This window comes from Diachasma alloeum, unplaced genomic scaffold (genome assembly GCF_001412515.2).
Source record: "Diachasma alloeum isolate Michigan unplaced genomic scaffold, Dall2.0 Dall_scaffold_00203, whole genome shotgun sequence".
Taxonomy (NCBI): domain Eukaryota; kingdom Metazoa; phylum Arthropoda; class Insecta; order Hymenoptera; family Braconidae; genus Diachasma; species Diachasma alloeum.
Window position 1 is genome coordinate 2,212,452 of NW_021680368.1, and position 13,359 is coordinate 2,225,810.

At 38.7% G+C, this 13,359-nt stretch overlaps 2 protein-coding genes across 2 annotated transcripts in view; both read left to right on the forward strand.

Moving 5' to 3' along the window:
- Positions 1–759: 759 nt before the first annotated feature.
- Positions 760–7,604, forward strand: LOC114841080 (chaoptin-like). Its single transcript, XM_029125949.1, has 3 exons — positions 760–774; positions 899–4,178; positions 7,540–7,604. The coding sequence occupies exons 1-3, from the start codon at positions 760–762 to the stop codon at positions 7,602–7,604; spliced, it is 3,360 nt and encodes a 1,119-aa protein (XP_028981782.1).
- Positions 7,605–9,844: 2,240 nt separating this feature from the next.
- LOC107036006 (sodium/calcium exchanger 3) overlaps positions 9,845–13,359 on the forward strand; it is a 66,026-nt gene continuing 62,511 nt past the window's right edge. The window contains exon 1 of the mRNA XM_015253686.1: positions 9,845–11,187. Coding sequence (XP_015109172.1) covers positions 9,845–11,187 — 1,343 coding nt within the window. The remainder of the gene's footprint in view (positions 11,188–13,359) is intronic.

A 13,359-nucleotide genomic window follows, 5' to 3' on the forward strand; every position in this document is an offset into this window, starting at 1 on the left:
GCTATAACAGCTGCGGAGATGAATAATAGTGTATGGGAATAGATAAAAATGGTGTTCGTAACTCAAGTAAACAGTAAAACACAGATTTGTAGGACGTCACATGAGCATTCTAATGGCCATTGCGGCAGCCTATAAATTCAAGGTAGACCCAAGGCCTGAATCAGAATACGTGCGTCATTTGGCCAAGAAGCCTGCGCGAGTCAACTTTTCATCAGTGAATTTCCGGCATTGCAAAATGAGACTCTGTAAAGTGTTGCTGGTACTGACTCCTCTACTTTCTTTGGTGACTAGTGAATTTGTGAAATCTACGTCTGATTATAAACCAGTTTGTCCATATTTCTGTAACTCCCTCGATCTTTCAACCGGACGTTTCGTAACCAACAGAGAATCACATGTGGACGGACCGTTCCTTTGTATAAATTTAGCGGGAAATAAGAGAAAAAATTATCACCGCACATATAACGATCAATATTTGGAGTATTTGAATTTGGCTGGAAGTGAACTCAATCCCGCTTTTCTAACGTCTTATGAACATCCAAATCTAAGGACTCTGGTGCTTGATGAAGGCATTGCAGGAATTCATCACCCCACAAAAAATTCTCTGGATGTATACCGTTTTTTTCTGGGCAATTCACCTTACATCGATTGGATTTATTCAGACCCATCGGGAAGAAAATGGGTTATATATCCAGTGAAAATTTCCCTAAAACTTCCACAACTCCGGGAATTATATTTACGCAAAATTAATGTGGAATCAGTATGGATTCCGTCATGGTCAGACACTCTTCCGGAGATCACTCATCTTTATATGAATGACAATAAACTTATATCCACGGATTTCTTATCACCCTTTCCGAAGAATCTTACTCATTTATACCTTGATAAAAATTGTCTGCAGGCGTTCACGGCTGGATCGCTGAAAAATCTCAAAGTGCTGCATGTAGATCATAATCCATTGAAGAAGGTATGTGGAATGGCGGCTTGTCGCCGAGGAATATGGTTGGGTGATGCAATCAATCTGCAAGAGTTGTCATTATCTTTTGCTAATCTGTCCATATTGGAGAACAACGCAATGGAGAATCTGACGAGTTTGAAATACTTGGATATATCGAATAATGAATTATCGAAAATTCCTGAATGGTCCTTCAAAAATCTGATCAGTCTCCTGGTCCTCAAATTGGATGGCAATGCATTGACAGATATTCCAGATCTAGGTAATTTGGAAAAATTGGAAGAATTGAATTTGAGTTGCAACGCACTTCATGATATCACTCAGCAAACTTTCTGCAAGTTGATAAATTTGAAACATCTTGATTTGTCGCACAATGAGATCACTGAGATGCCATCTGGGGTCTTCGATATGCTGGCGTCATTGGCAACATTAGATCTCTCGTGGAACAAGCTCATAAAACTTCCGCAATATTTGTTCGTTGCAAGAAGTGACCGAGGGTTCGTCGGAAATTCGATGAACTTGGAACGCCTGAATCTATCGCATAATGAATTATCAGAAATTCCTCAGCGAGTTTTCCAAAATCTGACGAGTCTGGTGGTTCTCAAATTGGACAATAATAAGTTGCTAGATATTCCGGATTTATGCAATTTGAAAAAATTGAGGGAAGTAAATTTGAGTGGCAATGCATTTTACGATATCAATCAGCAAACCTTCTGTAACTTGACAAATTTGAAATATATTGATTTGTCGCATAACGAGATAGCTGACATAAGACATGGAGTCTTTGATACGCTGGCGCCATTAACAACATTGGACCTTTCGTGGAACAAGATCAAAAAACTTCGGCGAAATTGGTTTAACCCCGGAAGTGACCAAGTGCCTGTTGAACATCCGATGAATCTTGAATACCTGGATTTATCAAATAACAATATGCGGAAAATTCCTCGGTGGGCTTTCCAAAATGTGACGAGCCTCGTGATTCTCAAACTCAATAATAATGTATTGAAAGATATTCCAAATTTATGCAGCTTAAAAAAAATGGAAGAATTCAATTTCAGTCATAATGATCTTCAAAATATCTCTCAGAACACCTTTTGTGACTTGCTAAATTTGAGACATATTGATTTGGCGCATAATCAGATCAATAAGATAACACCTGAAGTCGTCGATATACAGAGAGTATCAAGAAGTGATCAAACGCCTTTCGCGAATCTGACAAACTTGGAATATCTAGATATATCGAATAACAACTTATCGAGAATTCCTCGGCAAGCATTTGAAAATCTGACGAGCCTCTTGATTCTCAAATTGGGTAATAATGAATTGAAAAATATTCCACGTCTATGCCATTTGAGAAAATTGGAAAAATTGAATTTGAGTGGCAATGCACTTCATGATATCAGTCAGCGGACCTTCTGTAACTCGACAAATTTGACACATATTGATTTTTCGCATAACGAGATCGCCGAGATAATACCTGGAGTCTTTGATAAGCTGTCGTCATTAACAACATTGGATCTCTCGTGGAATAAACTCATAAATGTTACAAAAGTCGGCGATTCCGGAGCTCTTCAACATCTGAAATACTTGAATTTGGCTGGGAACGTGCTGCCGGTCAATCTTTTATCGTTTTTCACATCTCCATCTGTAGAAACTCTGGTTCTCGATGAAACCATTGCTGGAATTCAGCTCCCCCGAAATACATCTGCGGACGACGTAAGTATAATTTTGGAAAATTCACCTTACATTCCCACCATGCAGTCTCAGTCAATGGAAAGAACAAATATTACCTACGCCCTGAAAATTGAACAGAAATTTCCACAACTCAGACACTTATATTTACGCAAAAATAATTTGGAATCAATGTGGATTCCGTCATGGTCAGACATTCTTCCCAAAATCACTCATCTTTATTTGAGCAACAACAACCTTACATCCACAAGTTTTTTATCGACATTTCCAGAGACACTGACTCATTTATATCTTGATAAAAATCGTCTGCAGACGTTTATGACTGGATGGCTGATGAATCTCAGAGTGCTCCACCTAGATCATAATTCATTGGGCCAAGTGTGTGCTAGCGAATTTTGTACTCAAGGAGTACAGTTGAGGACGGCAACTCATCTGCAGGAGTTATCAATATCTTTTGCCAACATATCCAAATTGGGAATAGACTCAATGGATAATCAGATATATCTGGAATATTTGAATTTATCGAACAATAACATATCGAGAATTTTGCAGAGGGTTTTCAAATATGTAGAGAGTCTAAAGATTCTCAAATTGGACTATAATGTACTGACAGAGATTCCAATTCTAAGCACTTTGAAAAAATTGGAAACATTGAATTTGAGTTGCAATGCAATCCATAATGTCGGTCAGAAAATTTTCATCGACTTGCCAAATTTAAAACATATTGATTTGTCATACAATAAGATCACACACATAAAACCTGAAGCCTTCGACATGCTGCCCTCATTAACAACATTGAATATCTCGTCGAACCAGCTCACTGAACTTCCCTCATATTGGATTTTTCCAAGAATTCAACGAGGGCCTAGTGAAAATTCAGTGGACTTGAAAAATCCAGACACATCGAATGTGTCCACAGAAATTCCTTTTGGCCTGAAGGTTCTCAATTTGGCGAATAATTCATTCACGGATATCCCTGATTTACGCAATTTCAAGAAGTTGGAAGAATTAGATGTGAGTCACAACGCACTTCGGAATATCATTCAGCAAACTTTTCGCAACTTGACACATTTGAGACATGTTAATTTGTCTCATAATGGGATAGCTGCGATAAGACTTGAAGTTTTTGAGATGCTACCGTCATTAACAACACTGGATTTATCATGGAACAGATACAAAAAATGGCTATCATCGCAGGTGTCCTCGAAAATTCGTCTTGCTCTCAAGGTTCTCAAATTGGAGCATAATGGATTGATGGCTATTCCCGATCTATGCCATTTCGACAATTTGGAAGAATTAGATTTGAGTCACAATGCAGTACAGAGTATCCGTCAGCAAAACTTCTGTAACTTGAAACATTTGAAACATATTGATTTGTCAAATAATAAGATAGTTGAGATAAAGAGTGACATCTTCGAGATGCTGCCGTCATTAAGAACAGTGGATGTATCATGGAACAAGCTCAGAAAAATAGTACCCCGGCAATTTGCTCAAAGAAGGTCCAATTCGCTCGATGTATCTATCAAGCTTAGAGGCAATTCATTAATCTACGATTATTTAATTAAAAGTAATGGCCAAAAACAAAGAGAATCTCTTCTAAAGCAGCATTTTAGGTATTGGAGGGGAAGGGGAGGGGGGAGGGGAGGGTCGAAACTAAAAGGGAGTCCGTTGTGCTCGAGCTCTGATTCAATCCCTGAACACGAAAATGTTCAATTTTCGAAAATGAGGGTTAGGATATAAGAATCCAAAAATAAGCATCAGAATAGAGGGTCAGAATATGGGGGCCATAAATTGAGCATCACAATGTGAGAGTCCTATTCTAGAAAGAACATTCACTTAAGGGTGTATTATACCCTTTTCGCCAAAATTCACGTTTTTTGAATTTTTCTGGTAAATTGTTGATCGGATTGACGTGAAAAAATATGCCATTTTTGCGTTTCATTGTTACTTAATGGCTCACGAAATTTCATGATCGTGAAATCATTTTCCTGCGTTTTTTCAAAAACTCTTCGGAAATTCACAAAACTTTAGAAAAAATGCAGGAAAATGAAACTTCGTGAGTTAATCAATAATGATAAAATGCAAAACCGGTATATTATTTCGCGTCAATCCAATCAATAATTTCCCAGAAAAATAAAAAAAACGTGAATTTTTGTCGAATGGCTGTAGTACATTCTTAAATTCGATATTCCTCATTGGTTCCAGTCGTCTGAGGCAGCAAATTTAATTCATGATTAATTTAATTTTGAGATTTTCAATTATGATTGTTACAATTACAGCGCGCGTTCGATCTCGTTAGAGAAAAAGGGTCAGACAATGAGGGTCGGAATGTAAGGGTCAAAAAATGAGGGTCAGAAAATGAAACCTTATTTTCTAACCCTTAGATCCCCGGATTCTTTCATCTTTATATTCTCACCCTCATTTACTGACCTTTATTTTCTGAACTCCAATTTTTGACCCTTATATTCTAACCTCATTTTCTGATCCTTAATTTTTAATCCTTTTATTCCGAACCTCTCTTTTTGGTCCCCATATTCTGACTTCCATTGTTTCTTTCTTATTATACTCACTAGTCATTATCTTTTATTGCTTCATTTTTATTAGTACAATAAAGGTCTCTGACTAACTTTACCATCTCCATCAATTTCGGGACATCCCGAGATAACTCGTTGTGAGCTGACATCGATTCCACTCATTATTTCAGAAGCGAACTGGTAAAACGGTTCAAATCGACTTATCTTCCAGTTGAGTTTTTGAGGAATATCTCCGAATCTAAGGGAGATAGAGAAATTTTCGTAATTACATTTGTTGTAGCTCTCAATTGGCTCTACAAAAAAGTTTATAACAAAAATTTTGCCATCTCCCTTAGATTCCGAGATATTCATTGGAAACTGGCCGCTAGTCAAAATTAACTTGAACAGTTTTACCACTTCGCTACTGATTTTGTCTCAAAAATTTATTTAAAGTTGATCATTATCGAAAATAAAAATAGTATATTGTGTTACTATTGTGTAAAGATGCAGTTTTTGGCACGCACGTGTAACATCCTATTTTTTGTGATCCCTGCCAAGTTCACTGTTCGGAACGGTGATCGGGAAAATGTGGTTGTTTTTGTGCACGAGTGCGGAAAGTTCGAAAGCCGTGCGGAAAACAATCGCTTTACACACACTACACCGTTTCAAAAGGTGCACATTTCAAGAAGATATTACAAAAAAGTTATTTCAAGCGTAATAGTATATTGTGTCACTAGTGCGTAAACTTTTTCGGACGCACGTGTAACACATCCGATTTTTTGTGATACCTGCCGAGTCCACAGGTATCAAGTCCAGGTATCACAAGATATATATGGTTTTTTCATAAATTACACATAAGAAAATCGTTAAATAAGTTTCAATTAAGATCTTAATTTCAGATTTCTTAAAGTAGCTCTATCCTTCGGCCGGGCTACGCTGTACTTTTGAATATTTTCAGTTTTTTAATTTTTCAACTAAATTCCAGGGAAAAAATTTGAAAAAATTCCTACCCAGTCAGTATTATCTAAATTAAATTTCGCAAAATATTGATATTTTTTCAAATATTTCCCTCTTATAAGTAAATAATAAAACTTGTTCGCACAACGGTGAATTATTTTTTATGAGGTGTCAAAAAAATTCTTGATTTTTTCACATCTAATGAAAAAAATTAGATTTTAATCTTTGATTACAATGGAAATGTTGATTCTCACATAAGACACTGGGTTAAATCCTGATTTTTAAACATTTCTTCTTTGAAAAACCAAAACGATAATTAAATCGAGAAAAAAATTAGAATTCCGAATCTAATCGAGTTTTCTGCATTTTTTTTTTCAGTTTTCAATAATCTTTAAATTTACCGTAAGGCTAGAGCTACTTTAAGCGTGAAATACACTCAGTGAGGCGTAAACCACGAACAAAAACCACCAGACTAAATGTAAATTATGTTTTGCAGAACGAAATTTGTTTCGATATTTCTGTATGAATGCCAGATTGGTGTTATTCGAGAATGTTTGAGGAATTGGATGTAAGTCAAAACAAGATTCAGAATAGCAGTCAGAGAACGTTCTGTAATTTTACGAATTTGAAGAGTATTAAGTTGGAATATAATGGAATCGCTGAGATGACGACGGGAGTCTTGGTTAAGCATCAGACGGCGGAGCATTGGTTTACTTCAAGCAATAATTATGTTCCACTTGAAATCCTCAATTTCGGGGGTAAACCGTTGGTTAATTTACCGCTGGTTTGAGTAGTTTTGCACATTTGCCTGTAGCGATCAGCACCAATTTCAGAGAATTGTCTAACGATACTTCATGTTTTGCTTAATTATTGCGGACACTATTAAAATTCCAGGGAATTCTCGTTAAAATTCTGTCTGTTTTTTGCACTGATTCAATGAGATATTTAATATAAAAAAGTCAACAGAGTTCAATTTTTCTACAAGAATACTTGGACATAAATTTTTGCAGTTTTTTCCACTCGGATCTTACAATACAATACAAAACAAAATATAACGGAAAAAACTTGGAAAATCCGTGGCGAATAGTTTTAATAGACAAAATCTCAAGTGAAAAATTCAAACAGAGAAATCGAAATCTATTGACTTTTTCCTATCAAATATCTAATAGAATCTGCGCAAAAAATTAATAGAATTTCAACGAAAATTCTGTACAATTTTAATAGAATCCTCTTAGAATTCCTAGAGTAATCTCCATAGAATTTTCCAAAAATTCTAGTGCCGGCGCTGGAAATTTTATTGAGTGAATTTTGTCTGCAATTTTCACCGAAATTCTCGGAAATTTTATCAGAAATCCCTAGAAATATCACCTTGACAGCACCAGAATTTTTCTAAAGTATTACTCTCCGTGAAGTTACCATAAATAGAAAAATTCTTGTCAAGTTTAAACATTTTTCGACCCAAATTTATTCTCAATAATGTAACAAATTGATTGTACCAATAAATAAAAACCAAATAAAAACAAAGAAATTCATCTTAAATCAGCAAATAGAAGTTATTTTTCCGAGAAAAAGAAATACATGAAACCCTATACAACTCCGGCCTCCCTCCCCCTTGCTGTTTCCTCTCGATGAGACGAGGCAAGTGTCAAGAACCCCCCCATCAATAAAAGTTGATGAACAGCACAAGCCAATCATCATGATGACCACCTCCTCCCTAAAAACCATCACCAAGCCATCCGCAATCTCCATAAACTCCTGCCATTCGTCCCGCCCTCGCCACAATCGCCCTCCGGCTAATCCATCACACCAAGAGCTCCCAAAAGGGAAACATATTCCCAAAAGCAAAGACCAGCCATCATTACCGAACCCCCAGCCTCACCCAATTCCAAATTGTCAATTTCCGTCCGCCTTAAATATTCCTCTCTAGAAATTACAACTATCAATTGATTAAAAGGAAATGAAAAATATATCAGTATCAATAATTGATATCTCATCTACAAAAACTAATTACAAAAAAAGTTTTTTGTTATTACTACATATTTTTTTCTGTAATTATTTGAGCGCATACACTGTTAGAAAATTACTTTTGAGATTTCAAATAATAAATCTTGAAATTTTTAACAATCATTCATTCACACGAAATTTTCAAGTATTTTGTTATTGAAAAATTATTTGAATGCTGGAGTGTTCAATAGAATCGCAATTTCCAGGTTTACATGATAATGAAAATGATTAAATAATTTGAAAATTGAATCAACAATTTCTCTAAATTTTCAATCTACTGGAAATTCAGTTGGATGTGATGCTCAATTTCTGCAATAAGTTTGAAAATTCTAGATGTCGTTGAAATATCAGTGATGATCTAATTCACACAGAAAAACCTAAACGTAAATCACGTTGAAGAAGTCGTTTTTTACTCTCTGAAGCGCAAATAACGCTTAAAAACGCCGTAACTTACGATGATTTCCTTCGTATTTCCGATAAAACGTAATTTACGTTTTGATAAACATAAAAGACGTTTTGTTTATGCGTAAATTACATTTTCCTAAACCTGAATGACATTTCATTAAACGTACGTTACGTTTAGGTTTTTCTGTACGTTTTTTTCTGCACGTTTACGGACGATTATTTATTAAAAAACAGTAATTATCATGATTAATATAAGTGAATTGTAATTCTGACGTTTTTACTTTCTGATATCTAATTCAAAACATCGTATCTTTACCCTCATTTCAATAGAAATATTGGACTAATGATGTCCAACATTTCACCTTGGCTACCCGAGCGTAGGATCATTTACCTCAGCCGCCACATTCCGCCTCTACCGAACCTCGAGATTCGCGAGTGGTGAATCCACGAATCGAAAAATCATCATCATCCCCCGGATGGGCGGGAGCGTCTCGCTCGTGGCTCGCCGTTGTGTCTGGGGTGGAGTAGAGTAAGGGCGAAGCAAGAGTCTAGGGGGCATGCGCCAGGGGTTGGCAGGGACGCGGTTGAACAGCGATAGAGTCTAAAGCTCTGGCACAAGTCCGAGTGGAACAGAAACACACTTCTCTCTCGAAGAAATCGTCCCCCGACCGAAATCCATCATTTTTTGGGCTGATGTTTGACGGCATCAGATGGACAATTGACTCCTCACCCAACCCCGTGACCCTCGTCATGACCCAAAGCCACATCTCGCCCAGATACTTTCCTCATTCGACATGGAAAAGAACTGCTGCTGATAAGCAGATGGCCAATACTTCTCCAGTTACCTCCCCTCCCCCTGTGAAACGCGAAAGAAGAGAGGAGACGAGTGGAACGAAGAGCCCCGGCTTGCTCACCCACGGCCGGTCTTCCTCGCGTCAGTATTACCTCGTACGCGATTGTGCCACCGTCTGATGTGTTTAACGCGTGATATATTTTCATGTGATAACGTGTGTGTGAGTGAACGTGATGGATCAAAACAACTCTAATTACCTCAAAAAGTTAAATCGGTAGTTGTTAATCGTCTGACGCTGACATGCAGACGTGGTTCAATCGGCGGGTGTTAGTGGGGTGGTGAATCATCTGGGGGCTGTCAAGCCGTGGAGTAACGAATTAAATCGAAGCAAGAAAAGCCGGAAGAGAAGCTAACTCCACCGTTGTGCAGCACAAAAGTTGGTTAAAGTTGGTGAAGAAGCATGGAAGTGAGTGATACCGGGAGGTGATGAATCCCTGGACGAACCTGTGAACTTCCGAAGAAGTGACAATGGGCGAATACTACACGAATTGTACACCGGGCCTCGTGGTGCCTATCTGGGGCTCACAAGAAAACATCAGTCTGTCTGACATTATTCTGCGCGGTACAACGTACTTCTTTCTCCTGCTGTATCTATTCATCGGTGTATCGATAATAAGCGATCGTTTCATGGCAGCAATTGAGGTGATCACCTCCAAGGAGAAGGAGCTTTTGGTCCATCGACCGGGACGAGAGCCCCAGATCATAATCGTTCGAGTGTGGAATGAGACTGTGGCCAATTTGACACTGATGGCACTCGGCAGCAGTGCACCTGAGATACTTCTGTCGATAATTGAAATATGGGCGAAGGATTTTCAAGCTGGCGATTTGGGGCCTGGCACGATTGTTGGTTCAGCGGCCTATAATCTGTTCGTTATAATAGCCCTGTGTGTCTTTGTCATACCGAATGGAGAGACTAGAAAGATAAAGCACTTGAGGGTGTTCTTTGTAACAGCTACGTGGAGTATTTTTGCTTATGTGTGGCTGTACATAATACTATCGGTATCGACTCCTGGTGTGCTTGAAGTCTGGGAGGGGATACTTACATTTGCATTCTTCCCGGCTACTGTGTTGACAGCGTGGGTAGCTGACAGAAGATTGTTGATCTACAAGTATCTTCATAAGGGCTATCGGATGAACAAGCGAGGGGTCATCGTGCAGGCGGAGGCTGGTGATTCCGATGGTGGGGTTGAGCTGGAGATCAAGGAGCACGACGGACCGCACTTGTTTGTCGATCGGATTGATGATGAGGGCCCCGAGGCCAGGGAGTTCGAGCAGACCAGGCGGGATTACATCAAGACACTGAGAGAACTCAGGAAGAAACATCCGACTCTACCTCTGGAGCAGCTCGAGGTGATGGCCCATGAGGAGGTCCTTGGAAAAGGACCCAAGAGCAGGGCCTTCTATCGTGTGTTGGCCACCAGGAAGATGGTTGGCGCTGGCAATCTCAGCAGGAAAATCAGCGAACGCGCTCAAAGCGATCTCAGCGAGGTCAAGGCTGAACTGCAGAGGGCTGAGGCTGAAGTCGTTGACATTGAGCACATCAATGCAACCAGAGTTTTCTTTGATCCTGGTCATTACACCGTTATGGAGAACGTTGGGACTTTTGAAGTTGGAGTTACTAGGGTGGGTGGAGATCTCAGTAAGCCATGCACTGTTGATTACTGCACGGAGGACGGATCGGCTGAGGCGGGATCTGACTATGTCAGTGCCAAGGGCACGCTTGTCTTCGAACCTGGGGAGACTAGGAAGACCATTCAGCTGTCGGTTATTGATGATGAGTTGTTCGAGGAGGATGAACACTTCTATGTCAGGTGAGGTTTTCAGTCTTCTTAATGATGCTTTGTTGAAGTCTTGTCACTTGATTCGATGACAATTATTGGTTTATTGGACACCAGGTGAATAAGTAAGATAACTTTCGTGCGAGCAATTGAACTTGGTTTTTAGCAAGATGTGTGGTCACTTCGCATGGTTATATTATTTGAGACGGTCCCTCCGGGAAGAGTCATCTCGTATTATAATACATCCAAGTTACGTCGGTCCGTAATTATAGCAGCAATCAGGCTGCTACGACTATCAACAGATGATCGTAGTCATCCGGAATCGGTTGATGAGTACACGTTGGATGTGCTAATATTAGCCGCATGTTTCTACATTGTAGTAGACGACAATTTTGACGTAATCAGGAAACTATGCGCTGTTGGGGTAATCACAACGGGAAATTTGATTGGACGATGCAGAGGGGTGAATTAACACTGGGTTCATTCCGCCTTCAGGCTATCGCCTTCTCTCGGCTGTATTAGTCCGCGTGAATGAGAGAAATAATACCGGGGAAAAAAGTGAGATCAGCAGGAATACTTTTAGAATTGGATTTCCCAGATTAAATTACGTATTTAGATGCAATTTTCTCGGGTGATGGGATTATCTCGCGGTTCAGCTTTGATTTCAAAGGTGAAGTATAAATAACTGAGTCAAGCTTGTAACTCAAGCTTCACGAGGTTTACTTCGGGGGGATTGCACTGTCCTCTGGGATAACCCGGACTGCTTATCTCGTCTTTGATAATTGCAACGAGATACAGTCACTCACAAACGGTAACACATATTCGTCCGGGCATTGCGGGGAGTAATGGTGAAAATGCCGGGTATAACGTACCTTTGCTAATTAAACTGAACTACACTTGGCGTTCTCCAGTGACCTGGTCTTCGAAGTTTCAAACAATTACATATTGCGAGGAGCTGCTAATCAAGTGGTAGCAACTTCTGGGCTTTTGGCCTTTGTTTAATTGAAATTAATCCATTTCCAGGGATGGAGGATTCCGAGGTAATTTGAGAGTGAGGAGCAAGTGGATGTGGGCTTATCGGGTATGACATTTACGCGGAAAATGTTGCGATGGTGAACAACTTTTGATGAAATTTCCGGGTGATATCTTGGAAATTTCTATTAAGTGATATTTTTTGGGATTTTTCGAGGAATTTCGTCACTTAAAATTGCCAATTTCGGGAAAAGACCTCGGGAAAATGTAAATTTTAGTTCAATTAGTTGACGAAAAATAATAAAAATCAGGAAAATTCTGATGAATATATTATTAAATTTTTATTTCATTGAAAATTGCGCATAATTTGGCACTGAATATTCACGTTTAGCTCTATTAAAAATTCTTAGCTGAAATTTTCGGGATAATTTTTGTAAATTTGCATCAACTGACAGTTCTAATAAAATTTCAAGGAATTTCGTCATTGAAAATTCGCAATTTTATGGAAAAATGAACAGAAATTAAAAATTCTAGATCAATTATTCTACGAAAATCAATAAAAATGATAAATATGATACATACAAAATTTAACATCATTTGATAATGAATATTGATGTTTTGATGCGAAATTCAAGTAAATTCCAAAATTTTCATCTTTTTGCTACTCAAAAATTTGAAATCCCGTTGAATTTCCCCTAAAATTTCAATCATCATAATTTTCTCCCTTTGAATTGAATTCAATAATACCATTCTCCCTACAGTTATCCCAAAACCATTCTTGAAATTTCAATTTTTACCCTCTAAAATTGAAAAACATCCCCTCCACCACCCAATCCTCGTACTCAACCCCCAAATCTCCAGACATCCGCAAAAAAATAACATGAAATTCGAGTCGACCAGGTACACAAACCGCTCTCAATTGATCCCCATCTCCAATAGAACGACGAAACAACATTAAATATTGACTCGCTATAATCACCCCTCACGAACAGTGATCCCCCGAATCACGACATCCCCGAATAAATCCTCACCGCAAGATCCAACAAACAGATTACCATGAGAATGTCTTCATCATGTCCCATGCAAGAATTTCTCCAGACATTGGCGTTGTGACCTGAGATTGCCATCAGAGTCGGCACAATTTTTTGACCGGAGTCGTCTCGTGTCGATGGCCCTGATAATAACTGGCTGATGTAGGTCGGAGGACCCCTCTCCCTCCCATGCCCCCCCCCC